This window comes from Trichosurus vulpecula, chromosome 4 (assembly GCF_011100635.1).
Source record: "Trichosurus vulpecula isolate mTriVul1 chromosome 4, mTriVul1.pri, whole genome shotgun sequence".
Taxonomy (NCBI): domain Eukaryota; kingdom Metazoa; phylum Chordata; class Mammalia; order Diprotodontia; family Phalangeridae; genus Trichosurus; species Trichosurus vulpecula.
The window spans coordinates 185226930-185242552 of NC_050576.1; the positions used below are offsets into that span (position 1 = coordinate 185226930).

General features: G+C 46.3%; 1 protein-coding gene across 2 annotated transcripts; it reads left to right on the forward strand.

Annotated features, from left to right (window-relative positions):
- Positions 1 to 4601: 4601 nt before the first annotated feature.
- On the forward strand, positions 4602 to 15063 carry ORMDL3 (ORMDL sphingolipid biosynthesis regulator 3). Of its 2 annotated transcripts, XM_036756158.1 has the most exons (5): positions 4602 to 4762; positions 6124 to 6172; positions 11348 to 11545; positions 12507 to 12658; positions 13159 to 15063. In XM_036756158.1, exons 3-5 carry the CDS (start codon positions 11372 to 11374, stop codon positions 13292 to 13294), a joined length of 462 nt encoding a protein of 153 aa, XP_036612053.1. In that variant the 5' UTR covers positions 4602 to 4762; positions 6124 to 6172; positions 11348 to 11371; the 3' UTR covers positions 13295 to 15063. The 2 variants fall into 2 exon arrangements, with proteins under 2 accessions (XP_036612053.1, XP_036612052.1); XM_036756157.1 differs by lacking the exon at positions 6124 to 6172 and having other exon boundaries at positions 4611 to 4762.
- Positions 15064 to 15623: the final 560 nt, after the last annotated feature.

Below are 15623 nucleotides of genomic sequence, written 5' to 3' on the forward strand. Positions count from 1 at the left end.
TCAAAATAATTCTTTGGTATACATATAATTTTACCATTTATTAAAGATGAAAGCAAATTTTCATACTAATGAGATAGATGTGCGTGTGTATTTTTACATAAAGAACTGAATTTTGGCAGAATATTCGATACTGCAGGACACAGAGCATCTTCAACTTCAGAGCTGATCGATATTTTAATCATCAATGCCGACAACACCACTTTACATAAATATGTAGTACCAAATGGCAGAAATATGTTTAGGGCCATTTCAGAAATTGCTGGAAATTCTGTCCTAATCCCAAGACAAAATTCATTTAATGATTTTTTAGGAAACTCAAGTTTTAAACCTGTGTAGCTTGATAACTCAGCAAATTCTTCTTGAACTTCTAATGGTGATCCAGTTTGGGGTTGTTGGGAACCCTAAATGTCAGGGTACAGAGCAGCATCCTCCTAGAATGAATTCATTCACACATTCAAACCTTCTTCCAGTCAAGGGGCAGCAGAGTTCCTAGTGAACCCGCAGCTTAATGGGAGTAAGGCTGATGCTTATATACAAAAAAGGACAGTGTAAGGATTTGGATAGGATTAAGAAGTGGTAAGTAGTCTGGGGTGGGCTAAGTGTAAGAGTGAAAGGACTATCAAGTAGGCTAATTAGGTGATCTAGATGGGATTAAGGAATGGTCCTATATGCAAGTAGTCTAGGCTGGGCCAAGTGTGACAGTGAAAGGAATATCAAGTAAACTAATTAGAGGACTTAGGTGGGCTGGGGTGAGCCAGATGCCTTTGGTGGAGGCCTGTGATCTGGCCTGCTGAAATGTACGGGAAAATTCCGGGACTGGGTGGCTTTCAAAGACATGATCTTTTCCTTTTATGGATCTAGGTCCCGTCACCCCATCAATGGCAGATGATTGATACTTTTGATTTCAGTTGAGTATGGTTTATGAGCCCAACTTAGTTTTTTAGAATCAGAATTTGAAGGGAAGTATTTCTGAAACTGTGTCTCTAGGCATTTCAGATGATCAATTATAACTCTTACAATTAAATCTCTGGGAAGATTATTTTAATTATAAAATCATCCATAGCTGTATACATTTCTAAGAACCATTTTCTAACCTTTTCTTCCATATGTTAACTTTTAAAGTAAAACTTTCAATTTTATCTTTTAACATAAATGTGCTACGATTTTTTCCTTGAAGTAACATGTTTAAATCATTGAGTTTTTGAATGTATCTGAAAAATAACACAATTCTTGAAAACCATAAGTCATGATGAAAAAAAATTAACAAAATTGGATTTCTGCTCAGTCAAAGATATAACAACTTCATCTTTCAATTTCAATAATCTGTTTCAACTTTGCCCTCTTGAGGGCCACCTTACCTCGGCATGTAGTAATAAGCTTTTGTAATCAGAATCCATGTCTTTCCAAAGGTTTGACAGTAAACAACTCTTAAGGGCATGGCTTTTAATGAAGTTAATAATTTTGATAGAATCGTGAAGCACAACATCTATTTCTGGTGACATTTTTTTGGCTATGAGTGCCTCTTAATGGATCATGTAGTGATTAAAACTGATATGTTCATTGCCACCAGCCTTAACTTTTGCTACGAATCCAAAATTCTTGCCCATCATTGTTCCAGCACCGTCTGTACAGATTCCAATGCATTTTTTCCGCTGTAAATCTTCATTTGTGAAAAATTCATCGCCTTTAATATATATATCTTCCCCTCTTGTGTGCCCTTCCAAAGGGTGACAAAACAATAATTGCTCATGTATGCTTCCTTTATAAACATATCTTATATAAAGTAACAAATGTACCATGTTAGAAATATCAGTTGTTTCATCTAACTGAATTGCAAACTTTGGGCTGCCCTTAAGCCTGGTAATAAGCTGCTGGAATTAGTCATTACTAATTTCAGAAATTCTTTTGGAAACAGTATCATTCGATAAAGGAATTTCATCCCCATGCTTTTTCCCATGAACTATTTCTGACATTTTAATAGTAGCAGGTAACATGAGATCTTCTCCTAGCTTGTAGGGCTTTTTAGTTTTTGCAATTAAATAAGTGTAAGATGCAAGTAAATATTTTTCATTGACAGAAACATATTTTTCAAAACATTGTTTTTCTTTATTTGAAGATTTTAGAAGTCGTTCAAAATATTTCTCTGGTTTATTGAAGTGTGCTGCATGGTTGGTATTAAGATGTCATTTTGGTTTGGCTGGTTTCATGCTCTCCACAGAGAAAGCTTCATTACAAATTAAGCAAAGAGGTTTTTTCACACGATCATCATTATTAGAAGTAAATCCATACTGCAAAAATGATTCGACATAATTTCTTTTTCTTGTCAATTTAGGTGTACTATAACCTGGTAGTGAAGACTCTGCTGCATTGTCATTAGTATTTTTACCTCTTCTTCTAAATTTAGCCACTTATCCATAACTGAAAAATATTTTTGTTCTAAAACATAAATATTGCTAATAATTTCTCAAATAAATACTTGCTTTAGTGTATGAAATAACATTTGTTTATGCTTAATTTAAAAAATTGATGTTTACACTTACACATACAGTGGTAAAGGTGGAGAAATATTATTAAAGAGTTTTTGTTTTTACTTGCTGCAATTAAACACTTATGTTTCTGTAAAAGACAGAGATAACAGCAATTTTTAAGGTCAAACATTCTAACAATACAATCCAAAGACATACTAATTTGATGCTGACATGCTGAAGAATAATGAGAGGAAAATATCTTTATTTTCCATAATTAAACTATTATGTAAGAGCAGAAAACTTTGTATGTACAGTAAAAAACACTGCAATTCATAACATACAAACATCTCCAATCCGAGCCAAGGTGTTTCTGGCAGCATTTGTTGGGTGTTGCGTGGCGTGACAGCATGCACAGTGCAAAATGTTCATGTTGTGTGTTCAGAAGCAAGACTATAGTGAAGTTGCACAATGCAACGTGGGCAAGCACTGCCAGAAACACCTTCGCTTCATTATGCGTTTGACTCTGAATTAATTTTGGTCCTTGGGTGGTCAGAAATCTTTTACCATTGCCAAATGTTTTGCAACCCCCACATTCAATTACATGACCCTATATGGGGTGGCGACCCACAGTTTAAGAAGGGCTGGAAACCCTCCATCTTACACATATATGAGGAAACCCAGAAAGGGACTTGCCCAAAGTCATGTAGGCATTAAATAACAAAGATGACCCTGGAACCCAGGACCCCAGACTATTCCACTTTACTTTCCCTAGCTTTGTGACCTTGGACAATCAGTTTACTTGTCTAGGTCTTGGTTTCATTTGCAAAATGCAAAGAATATTATCTGAGGATCAGTTGAAGTAATGCATTGGAAACAGAAAGAGCATTTTTTAATTAGATTTTTTATTTTTAGTTTACAATACTCAGTTCCACAAGTTTTTGAGTCAAATTTTCTTCCCCTCCTTCCCCTCCTCCCTCTGCCCCAAGATGGTATGGACTCTGATATATGTTCTACATATACCTTCACATTAAACTTATTTACAAGCTGTAAAGAAGAATTATAATTAATGGAATGAATCATGAGAAAGAAGAAACAAAACCAAAAAAGAAGAGAAAAAAAAGAGAGCAAATAGTTTGCCTCAATCTGCATTTAGACTCTGTAGTTCTTTCTCTGAATAAAGCTAGCTCTTTCCATCATGAGTCCTTTGGACCTGTCTTTGAACCTTGTATTGCTGAGGAGAGCCAAGTCTATCAAGGTTAGTTATCACAGAATATGTCTGTTGTTGTGTACAATGTTCTGGTTCTCCTTTTGCTTGGCATCAGATCATATAGGTCTTTCCCGGTTATTATGAAGTCTGTTATGTTCCCCATTTCTTATAGCACAATAGTATTCCATTACCTTCATATACCACAACTTGTTTAGCCATTCCCCAATGGATGGGCATCCCCTTGATTTCCAATTCTTTGCTACTGCAAAAAGAGTTGCTATAAATATTTTTTGTACATATGGGTCCCTTTCCCACTTGTGTGATCACTTTGGAATACAGCCCTAGAAGTGGTATTGCTGGGTCAAAGGGTATTCACATTTTTATAGCCCATTGAGCATAGTTCCAAATTGCTCTCCAGAATGCCTGGATCAGTTCACAACTCCACCAGCAATGTAACAGCATTCCAATTTTCCCACATCCTCTCCAGCATTTATCATTTTCCTGTTTTGTCATTTTAGCCAAGCTGACAGGAGAGATGTGGCATCCAAAAGTTGTTTTATTTGCATTTCTCTAATCAATAGTGATTTGGAGCATTTTTTCATATACCTATAGATATCTTTAATTTCTTCCTCTGAAAACTGCCTGTTCATAACCAGAAGGGGCATTTTAGTGTAAACACCAGCTTTTCCTGTGATTATTTAGATTCTACAGAGAGAGCGATCTGGCCCATCTCCCCCGCAGCAAAACCGAACCCATGCTTCAAGAGGCAGGTTACCCCGCCCCCACCCCCACCCCGCCCTCCCAAGCTGGAGAGAGTGGCTGGGGGAATTACTATCCGGTCAAGGTGTGACCTGGTGGCGAGGCAGGACGGAGAACTACAACTCCTAGGAGGCCACGGGCCGGCGCCTGGCGGGGACGTCATAGGCGTCGCGGACAAGTGACGCGCCAAGCTCTGCCAGCGGGGTTGCTGCTGTCGCTCTTACTGCTGTCGCCGCTGGTAGTTACTACTGTTCAAACAAGGCACGGCCCCCGGCCGCCTCCAGCCCGCCGCCCCGGGCTCCTCGACCGTCTGGGCCTGAGTGGTGAGGTGAGGCAGGGCAGGGGCTGGAGGGGGCTGGAAGGGCAGGGGGCAGTTGGTTGAGAGGGAGCTAGGGTGCCTCGGGTCTGGGCTGGGGGTAACAAGACCTCAGCTCGAGGATGGGGCAGGATGTGTGTATGCATGTTCAAGGTGGGGGGGGGGGGGTCAGACAAAAGGGGTTCAGAGGAGGGGGGCCCGAAGGGGGAGTTCAGAGGAGGGGGTGTGCGCATGTGCAAGGGGGGGGCAAAAAGGGGGGGGGTCAGAGGAGGGGTGTGCGCATGTGCAAAAGGGGTCAAGGGGGGACTGCAAGGGAGAGGCCGGGGAGGGGGCGTGCGCATGTGTAAGTGGAGAATAAAGGATGGGGAGTGGGGTGTATGCGCATGTGTAAAGGGTCAGCAGGGGGGCGTGTGTAAAGGGGAGGTCAGAGAAGAGGGGTGGGCGGTCAGGAGGGGGTGTGTGCTATGTGTAAGTAGGACCAGAAGAGGGGGCGTGCGCATGTGTAAAGGAGGGGTTAGTGGACAGGGTGTAGGGGAGGGAGCGGGGGCAGGCATGGGGGGGGGGTCAGAGGGGAGAGTGGGCGGGGAGGGGGTGTGTGCTTGTGTAAGAGGCGCTCAGGGGAGAGGGTGGTGGGGGAGGGGGCTGTGATCGTGTGTGAAGCCGTGTTGAGGGGGGGGTCAGGATGTGGGCACGTGTATGGAAGGGGGGGTTGTCGTCAAGGCTGCTTAGGCATGCGTGTATGAGGGGCTGGGGTGAGGAGTCACGAGGAGAGGGGTAACAGGTCTGCTTAGGAGGGGTCGTGGGGTTGGAGCCACGCTTGGGAAAGGTGGTTATGATCCTGTGTGTTGGGGAGAATCGAAGAGAAAGATCGTGGAGATGGCGTGGACAGATGGTTTGCGCCTGTATATGTGTGATGATTTGTATAGAGGGGGCCTGGGAAGGAGGGATCAGCCGAGTGGCGCAGTATGCCTGTGATATAAGTGGGGTATCTGTGTGTATAGGGGTGCCCGGGGCGGGGAGAGAAGGCTCAGCTGGATGGTGAGGAGATGTCCATGTGCACGGGAAATCCCGGGTGGGGGGAGGGGAAATCCAGACCGTGGGAATGAGAGGAGGTAGGATACCGTGCAAAAAAGTGGAGGGAGTGGGCTCTTTGGCATCAGGGTGAGGGGAGCAGTTAGTGCAGACGGAGTGAGGGACTGGGGTTTGGAAGGAAGTGGAGAGTCAGGAGTGAGGTGGTGGGTCTGAGTTGTAGAGCTGTGTCTTGCTGCGCTGTGGTGGTGGGGAGATCTTAGCTCAGCAATCCCCAGTTTTAGTTGAAAACTCCTCCTCCTCCTCTCGCTTCTCTCTGCCCCAACTCCTCCCCCTGCCTCTAGCTGAGTACTGAAGCAGCTGTTTACTAGTCTGAGAGGAACGGCTTCTGAGGTGAGTCGAAGAGGGGACTCAAGAAAGCTGGGGAAAGGGTCGTGACTGGGGAGGTAGTTACTTGGAGGGGAGTCACATTTCCTCACTTGGGTGGCAAAGAAAGGGTCTGAATTTCCCCGCCCCGCCCCCCCCCCCCAAAGAGTAGACAAGTTGTTTTAAAGGCTGCTTCTTTTTTAGCTGCTCTTGGAGTGTGTGGAAGTGCTGTGTGTAGGAGGAGAGGGGTTGAGGGGTTGGGGCATTCTTGTGTAGCTGCCAAACTACGGGCATTTCACCCTGGTATCAAGTTGGATGTCCAGCAAGGAAAAGGTGTATGTTCTGGGAAGGGTTGTCTGGCAAGGGATCGGTTAACAAAACCGCTCCAGGCTGTAGTCTGGCACAGATCAGGTTATGAAACCAGAACGAAGGAGCCACAGTCACTAGAACTCAGCCTCCGCTGCCAGTGGGGACTCTTTGCAGGCTCACTACAGGACTTCTTTTCACCCTAAGCCTTCCTGGCTGGTGGTCTCTAGGAGAAGTTAGACTCCAGGAATGGGAAATATTATTAGATTGCCATTTCATTTATGGGAATTGTTGGGCCTTTTAACAGTAGATGTGCATGTAAGGCTCCCTGGCTCTCTTGTCTGTCTGTCTGTTCTCTCCCCTGGGACTCCTGGTGGTTTCTGCCCTTCCATATCTGTCACCTACATACTGCATTTGAGAATTTCATTGAGCTACCCAATTGGATTAGACTGGGACCTGGCTAACAGCTGGAATGGCAGTCATTGCTACTCTCTTCCTCTCCCTGCTGTTAATCAGTCAACAGGTACTTTCTGTGTGCCAGGAACTATGCTAAGACTGGAGATACAAGGAAAAAGCAAAGACCCATTGTCCTGAAAGAGTTTACATTTTAATGGGGAAGACAGCATGTCCCTATATAGGTACATATGAGACACATACAAAGTAGATGAACGATCCCATCGAGGGGAAGTTGCTAGCAGCTGGGGGGACTGGAAAAGGCTTCCTGTGGAGGTGGTGTTTGGACTGAGTCTTGAAGGAAGCTCTGCATAGTGAGAGGCAGAGAGGAGGAAGAGCATAACAGACATGGAGGGAAAGCCAGTCCGCTCAGAGCAGGGGAGATGGTGTCTCTTGTGTGAGGAGCAGCAGTATGGCTGAATCCTAGAGTATGTAGAGGGTGTCATGTGAAAGAAGACTGGAAAGAGGAAAAGAACCAGGTTGTGAAGAGCTCGGTGCCAAGCAGAAGAGTTTGTGTTTGATCCCAGAGGCAATAGGAACCACTAATGGAGGGGGAGTGGGGAAAGGGGAGATAGGCAGTTCTGTTCTTTAGGAAAATCACTTTGACAGCTATATGTGGAGGACTGATGAATTTGAGTCCCCATCTGGAGACAATGTTTAGGATGCTATTGTAGTAGTCAAGGTGGGAGGTAATGAGGGAGCTAAGGTGGCAACTGTGTGAGTCAAGAGGAGGGGGGTTGTATGTTGAGATGTTACAGAGAAATGACAATTTAGCAACTGATTGTATATGTGGGGTGAGTGAGAGTGAGTTGAGGATGACACTGAAGTTGTGAATTGAGGTTCCTGAAAGGATTAGTGGTGCCATAGGCAGAATAGGAGAGCTCAGCAGAGGGATAGGCTTGAGAGGGAAAAGAGAATGAGTTGTATTTTAGACATGGTGAGTTAATATTCAGGACCAGGACTCAGAAGAGAGACTAGGACTGGATATAAGTATTTGGCAGTCATCTTCATGGAGATAGTAATTGAACTCATGGGAGATGATGAGATCACTAAGTCATAGAGTATAGAGGGAGAAGAGAAGAGAGCTCAGGATGGTTTACCCAGTTAGTGGGTGTGACATGGATAAAGAGCCAGGAGAAGAGGTTGAGAAGTTGTTAGGCAGCCTAGAGGTGAAAAAAATATCCAGAGGAGGTGTGTTAAATGCTGCAAGAGAAGTCAAGAAGAATTAGGATTGAGAAGAGGCCATTAGATTTGGCTAATGGAGATCTTTGGCAACTTTGAAGGGAGGAGTTTCAATTCAGTGATGAGATTGGAAGCTAGATTGCTTAGGATTTGTTTAGAAGAGAGTGAGAGGAGAACCAGTACAGATGCTGAATGTAGATGGCTTTTTCAAGGAGATTAGCTGAGAAGGAGAAGAGAATCTCTAAGCTTATAGCTGGCAGAATGGTTGGATCCAATGAGGGTTGAATTTTTTTAAGGATTCAAGAAACTTGGATGTGTTTTATAGGCAACAGGGAGAGATGGAAGCTTAGAACAAGGAGAGGTAGAAAAGGGGTTGGGATCAGGGGTTCATGTAGAAAGCTTGGCTTTGGGAAGGAGAAGGGCCAGCTCTTCAGACATTGGAGTGAAGGAAGATAGTGGTAGTCTTCGTACAGATCCTGAGGGCCTGGGGTTAAGAATGATTCTCGGTGCCATCTTGAAGTATCCTGGGGGCTGTTGGTGTTCCTGTCATTCTCTAGGTGTGTAGGGGGAGTCTCCTGGGACTTATGGCATTATTAGAGTCCTGTCTCTTTGCATTTTCTCGCTGTCATTAGAGCTTGGTGGCTCCTTCCTTCCCAATTACTGGAAGAGCATTCATTTTATTCTCCACGATATTTGGGCTCCTAGGATCATACAACCCTAATTGACTAGGCAGTGAGTTGATCTATCATAGTCAGAACTCAAAAGGTAACAGGAATCAGTGACTCCCTGGATATTGGTTCTTCTGAATCAAACTGCCCCAGACAAACCTTGTCTGGGGAATAATACGCACCTTCACTTTTATTCCACCCTCCCACTCCCATGCCTGGGCCAGTAAACAACTGAACTACTTCCAGTTTTCTAGCTTCTTGTATTCTTGTTTGGCTTAATTACCAGGTTTAATAAGCTGTGGTGATTAGTCCCCCTGGAAGCTTAACCTATCCAAGTTTCACTCTGGGGCCGGACTTCCTTGGACTTTGTAACCTCATGTGGATATGTGTTTGTTATGGAGAATGAAGGTTTCTCTTGAGATTTTAAAGCCCTATGCCTGGGAAAGTGACATGTTGGGAGGTTTGCCCTTAATGTCTTAGGAAATTTAGAGCCTAGGACCCAAGATATCTGGCTCCTGACAGTGTAGGAACTCTGGGCAAAGGTAGTCTGCCTCCTAGAGCTGATCAGCTCAGTTGGATGAGGAAATGGGGCAAGTTCACACATGGACTGTGTGGTTGGGGTAATATTCCTTGGAGGCACCTTCCTGGTCCCTCTATGTCCTCAAGAGATATGAGACCGTTGCTTTAGGAAAAAGCCTTGTGGTTTCTACAGGCCCCCCAAGGTCTCAAACGGGCCTTGCTGTCAGCCCCTCCCTTCCTGAGGAGTCAGTAAAAGCTCCTCTAGCCATGGGGGGAGATACTATCTGCTCCCTCCTCCACCAGTTTGCTAGAGTCATCGGGGAAACAAGAACAGTCAAGCTGGGGGCAAGAGAGCCCCCCTGGAGACTTTAACAGACAGAAAGCAAATAACAGGCTCTTTGAGGTGAACCAGAGACTGGGGTCAGGGCAAATGAAGAAGTCTCCCCAGTTGAGAACTGGTAAAGGGTATAACCTGAAGAGAAGTACTTTCCTAGGTGCCTGGCACAGGATGGAACACTATGAAAAAGACCGAGCAGAAGGCTGAGGCCCACAGGCCAGGAGTTAGGAGGCACTCAGAGAGGGGCATAGGCTGGGAAAGTCACTTCTTTATATCTATGTGGCTCTGCATGCTTCCATACTTAATACTTCAACATGTTTAAACAAAAACCTCCACTGGGAAAAAAAAAAAGGTCTTTGTCTTCCCTTGCTCCTTAGCCCTTCTGAAAAGTAAACTGGCTGCCCACTTCTGGATGCACTGACGATTTTTTCCAACTCCAGTGCCAGTCAGAGTGGCCTGGGAAGCAGGAGAACTTGTTAGGCTCACACAAGTAGATGTGGAAATGACAAATGGTGTGAAAAGGTGCCACCTCCTCCTCTTTCTGATTGGAAAGGCAAAGCAGAATAAGGAGGGGCAGAGGAGGGAGGAAGTATTGAAGAGTACTGGCTTTGTGTTCCTGATGGCCCCAGGTACAGGAACAAGGTTGGTGGATACTGGCCAGGAAGCTCCATTTCTTTTATGCTTCAGGTTAGGGTGGTTGACAGTGGTAGTGATGGAGGGTTCTTTAAGCCTTTGACCTCAGAGTTGCTGGCATCCAGAGAATTTCTTTAAAGGGAGAATGGCACATCTGGATGGGCTGGGCAGTATAACTCGCCATCTGGGTCTCCCAACTCGTGGGGTAGAGAGGTAGAAGTAGGATCTCATTGGAAATTGTCTTTGTTTTGCCGATCTCTTAATCCTAAATTAACCTTTTGTGGTGGGAGCAGCATGCATTTATCAGTTTGGGGGATGGCTTGCGGAGAAGTTACTAGCAAAAGACACTTCTGCTGCTGGCCCCTACAGGTCTTATCCTCCCACTCTTCCTTCTGATCCTGTATCCCGTGGGGTGGGAGTTGGGACAGGAGGAGGAGAAGAAAGGAGGCACAGGTTGTCCCTGAGATACAGGGGTTGAAGTTGGGGTTCTTATTGTGCTGCCATCAGAAAGGGTAAGGTGGAGATTAGGACAAGAGGGAGGGTTCTTAGAGTGTCCTTGGCCCTCTGGCAAGGGTAATTTCTTTTCCTTCTGCAGTTTTATGAGGAAAGGATTATTTCCATTCTGGTGGGGGTGAGGGGACTACAGGGAATTGGTCTTCCTTTGTAGGTTCCTGCTGCATTCTATTCCTGATTCCTTCTCTGCCTGTGGGGAGAGGTCAGAGGACTTGGGAATGATATTTCCAGCTGCTTCCGGCTCCCGACTTCCCAAAGGACGAGTCCCAGTGGGGGATGGGTTGAGTGGGGGTGGTGTTTATTTCTACCTTGCAGTATGAAATAGCAAGTTGAGTCCGTATTGATTTCTCTCCTGTTCCCTTCTCAGGCTCAGAAACTAACCAGGTGAATAGAAGGGAGCCTCTAGGCGGGGGCAGGGAAGGACCTTTTCTGTTACCTTTTTTGGGGGAGAATCTGGATCTATGGGGTGTGGAAGGCAGGGTTCTCTAGCCTCCTACCTCTTTTCAGGAGAACTTTAGTCTTGTGCTGGGAGAGCCCAGAGCAAATGTTTCAGCCTGTGTCTACCTCCAAACCCCTATGTACTGATTTCAGAGTGGTGGCCCCAGGGGCGGCAAGATGAATGTGGGCACGGCACACAGCGAGGTCAACCCCAATACTCGGGTGATGAACAGTCGGGGCATCTGGCTGTCGTATGTGCTGGCCATCGGGCTCCTCCACGTTGTGCTGCTCAGTATCCCTTTTGTCAGCGTCCCAGTCGTCTGGACCCTCACCAACCTCATCCACAACATGGTGAGGATCCTTCCTGTGTCCTAGTTCTTAGCTCCTGATTATATTGGTTGTATTCCTGGCATGACTCAAGTATGCTGACTAGTTCCAGATGTGATCTGGCTATGACATCCAGCTGGCTGTCATGGGGACAACCCCAGGTGTTTTCTTACCTACTGCTAAACATGACTGGGCCCTGATTTGGCTCTTGCGTAGCTGAGGTCATCTCTTCAGCTCCTTATCTTTAAGTATCTTCCCCACTATAGCTGTACAGATCTCTAGGTGAGATTTGTGATAAAAACAAGTGTATAGGAATGGTAACAGGACAAGAAAGCCACTCACTGAAAACTGAGCTGAGGACCAGGAAGAATGGTTATAACCCAGGAGACCCTTACTCTTGGCCCTATGTTGGTCCCTTTCTCCCCCCACTATTTTTAATTAATCATTTTCTTGGGCTAGAATCTATGTCTGTTCTCCCTTTTTGATTCCCCTCTTCTCTGGCCATTCCTCACCAACCTAAACCTGAACCAGATTAAATGTGGTATCATCCATTGGGGAGCTTGGACCTCTGCCCATTTTGAAAGAGATTAGGGACAGGAACCCATCTCTCCTTGTTTGTTGTGGGACAGTACTCCTTCCAGAACCAGGCTACCTATATTGGGCCTTCAGTGCTTACGCTGTTCCCTTCTCTCCTCGTGCACTTTGACTTGAGCTGTGAATGTACTCCCCTGCCCTGTTACCCAGACATGGAGTCATCCCCTAGGGTTCAGTCTTCTCTCTGTTGCTAATCTCCCAGTCATATAGTATTTGCCCCTTGGCCTGTAGCCCTCTGCCTAGCACTGGCAGAAGGACTAAGCTCTTAATTCCGTGGCCTTCTTCCCAGATTGTCTTTAGCTCTTGGGTGGTGGGGGTGGTGTGTGTATGGGTCATTAACGCCTCTGTGTGGAATCTCCAAGTGGCTCTGATACAAGTCCCCTTCCTCCAGGGTATGTACATCTTTCTACATACAGTAAAGGGAACACCCTTTGAAACGCCTGACCAGGGTAAGGCACGGCTGCTTACTCACTGGGAACAGATGGACTATGGTGTACAGTTCACGGCCTCCCGCAAGTTCCTGACCATCACACCGATCGTGCTGTGAGTGCCCAGAGTATGGGATTGGTGTTTAATGTTATCTTAGACACAGCCAGGGTAGCTCTTCTGAATAGAATGATGCGATGTGTCTTTAGGACCTGGCTTGACATAGTTCCTTTTTCCTCCTGCTGTTTTAGCTTGGGAGGCCTTGAGAGAAAGAGGTAGGGAGCCCTTTTTGAAAGATTGAGGGGACTGGAGCAGAAGCTTTACTGTCTATTAGACTCTTTCTCCTGGAGTAGGGCTCTTTATTTTCTGTGTCTTGACCATTAACCTCTCATGAGATTGACTCATGGGCCAAGAGGACATAAGAGGATGATGTATAGAAGGGACAGTGTACCTTGAGGGGCTCCCAGTAACCACCAGGGATTTGGGGGCCTTGCCTTCTTCCATCCTCAGCAACAATTCAGAAATCCAGTCACCTGTTGTTCACCTTCTTTCCTCTCAGGGAGTGAGGGCCACTTTCATGTCAGCGCCTTACACCTCTCATTCTTTTTCCCAATCAGGTATTTCCTAACCAGCTTCTATACCAAGTACGACCAGCTTCACTTCATCCTCAACACAGTGTCTCTGATGAGTGTGCTGATCCCCAAGCTGCCTCAGCTCCATGGTGTTCGGATTTTTGGGATTAATAAGTACTGAGGACCCAGCCCCCTCCTTGCCCTGCCCTAGGGGAATCTGAGGAGATGAAGATGAAGGGGGCCTCCATGCAGATGCCCAGAGACTGGTGTTGAGCCTGTGGGCCTAATTAAAGCTCTCCCTTCCCCCTACTTCCCCCACCCCTCCCCCCAGTAGTCAAAATGGAGTAGCCTTTAGTGGGGTTAGAGAGGGGGGTTCTCCCCTGTTCCCCCCTCCCCTCTCAGTGGCTTTGTCCCCTTTTTGATTTTTCCCATTTGAATAGAGAATAAATGTGGGAGGGGTTGTGTGGTACTTCAGTGGGCCCAGATACTTGGGCTGAGGAGGGACAGAGGATGTTGGGAAACCCCATGCATTCACTGTAACTCTGGCCAATGCACTTTAACCCCCCTGGGCAGGGGGCAGAGGAAATGGTACAGCCTCTAGATTATATTTCACTTTAATTCTCTTGGTTGACACTCAGAGTGAGTGAGTGTGTGTGTGAGAGAGAGAGAGAGAGAGAGAGAGAGAGTGTGTGTGTGTGTGTGTGTGTGTGTGTGTGTGTGTGTGAGAGAGAGAGAGAGAGAGAGAAGTATGAGTCTATGCATGCGATTCTACCTTTCAGGGCAGAACAGTATCTGTCTGTCCACCAAGTCAAGTCCATTAGGTACACAAAAGATCAAGGAAAAAGGGAGTGGGGAAGGTACTGTGTGAGTGGGCAAGGAATCGGGCATCTTAGTCCCCGAAGTGGGAAGAACCTAAGGCTCTGGCTTAGCTTAGGGTGGAACTGGGGGTTGTGTGTGTGGGGAGGGCAGCTAGAAGAGGTCAGGATGGTGAGTAGTGATGCTGGAGAGGAGCAGAAAGAAGAGTTACAAATGGAGGCTCGTTTTCTTGGTTCTTGAGCCAGTTTAGAGAGGTGGAGGCACAGAGAACTCATCTGCTGAATGTGGGGTGTGGAGGTGAAGGGACAAGGTTGAGCCTGTCACTTTTGTCAGTAGCTCATCGTTGGGCTATAGTGTTGAGGCAGAGGAATAACTTGAGTCCTCAAAGGACTAATGTTGTCACCTACTGGTGAGGGCCATGGAGGGTGGTGAGCACAGAGCCTACTCTGCACTGGTTTCCTTGAGATACAGCTACTGCCTTTGGGAATTAAGTGGGTTAAGGATAGGGGCAGATAGTATAGCCTCTGGTTGGGTAGCAGAAGAGTGTTCTCCTCTCGGTCAGCCTACCTTTCCTCACCTCCCTCCCAGCACTGCTTGGCTGGAGACCAGGTCCTTTTGGGCATATGGCGTAGGTGGCAAGGATGGGTGGGTACATTGTTAGTGTTGGTTGATTAGCCCCTTATTTTTCCTGCTGTTGAGGGCATCTGTCATTTGGAGTTGGCATTCTTCAGGTAGGCATGGCCTACCACCCCAGAGCTTCTTTTCCTGGTAGTTAGCTCACTGAGCAGGAAAGAAGTGGGGCTCAGGAGGAAATTGAGGAATTTTACTTTGGAAAAAAAGGGGATGAAAGCGAGAGAGAGAACACATGTGTTTCTGCACACATGTGCACGTGTGTACAAGATCCTTGTGTTCTGAGATACCTTCTGGTCCCTCCCCAAAGGGTGAGGGAAGAGGGGTGATTACTATGCCTTGTACTCTGCCTCTGGTTCCCCCTCCTTCACAATCCCCATTCCATGTATTATAGGGAACTTTCAACTCAAAACCTTTCTAAGACAGTGTGAATAGGATTTTTACTCCCTCTTTGTACAGTATTCTGAAAGAAGCAAATAAAAGGCAGTGTGTTCCTGTCCTCCACTTGCTTGGTCTTTGTATCCTGTTGGTGGGTGTTTGGTGTTGGGGGGGCGGGGGATAGGTGGGGCATGGGCCAAGCCTTATGTAATTTTTGTAACCTCCTCCCCACCTGGCACACTGCTCAGCACAGACCTTCCATGGCTGGGGATTGAGAAGTTTTCTTCTTCAGCTGCCTCCATCCTAGGCAGTGCTACCACCAGCGACTGTGGTGACCCCCAACAAGGCAAACCTGGGAACTCACTGTGGGCAAGACTGAGCTTTGGAGTTTCAGAATTCTCGGTTAACTACCAGGTGCTACCCATCTGTCTCTCCTGGACCCACTCTACTAGAAAACTTACTCAGGGGATTGCCTTTTGGTGGAGGTGGAGATGACCTGAAATATGGAGACCATGCCCTTCTCCACAATCCAAACTGATTCCCACCCCACTGTGACAACTCTCTCCACAAGCAGCTTGTAGCTGAGAACAAAAGGAGAAGTGTAACTTGTTACTTCTGGAGGTTGGTGTGGGGAGTCAGTGAGAATATCAATTTGATCTGCCCTTTGCCTGCTTGGCTCTTGACCC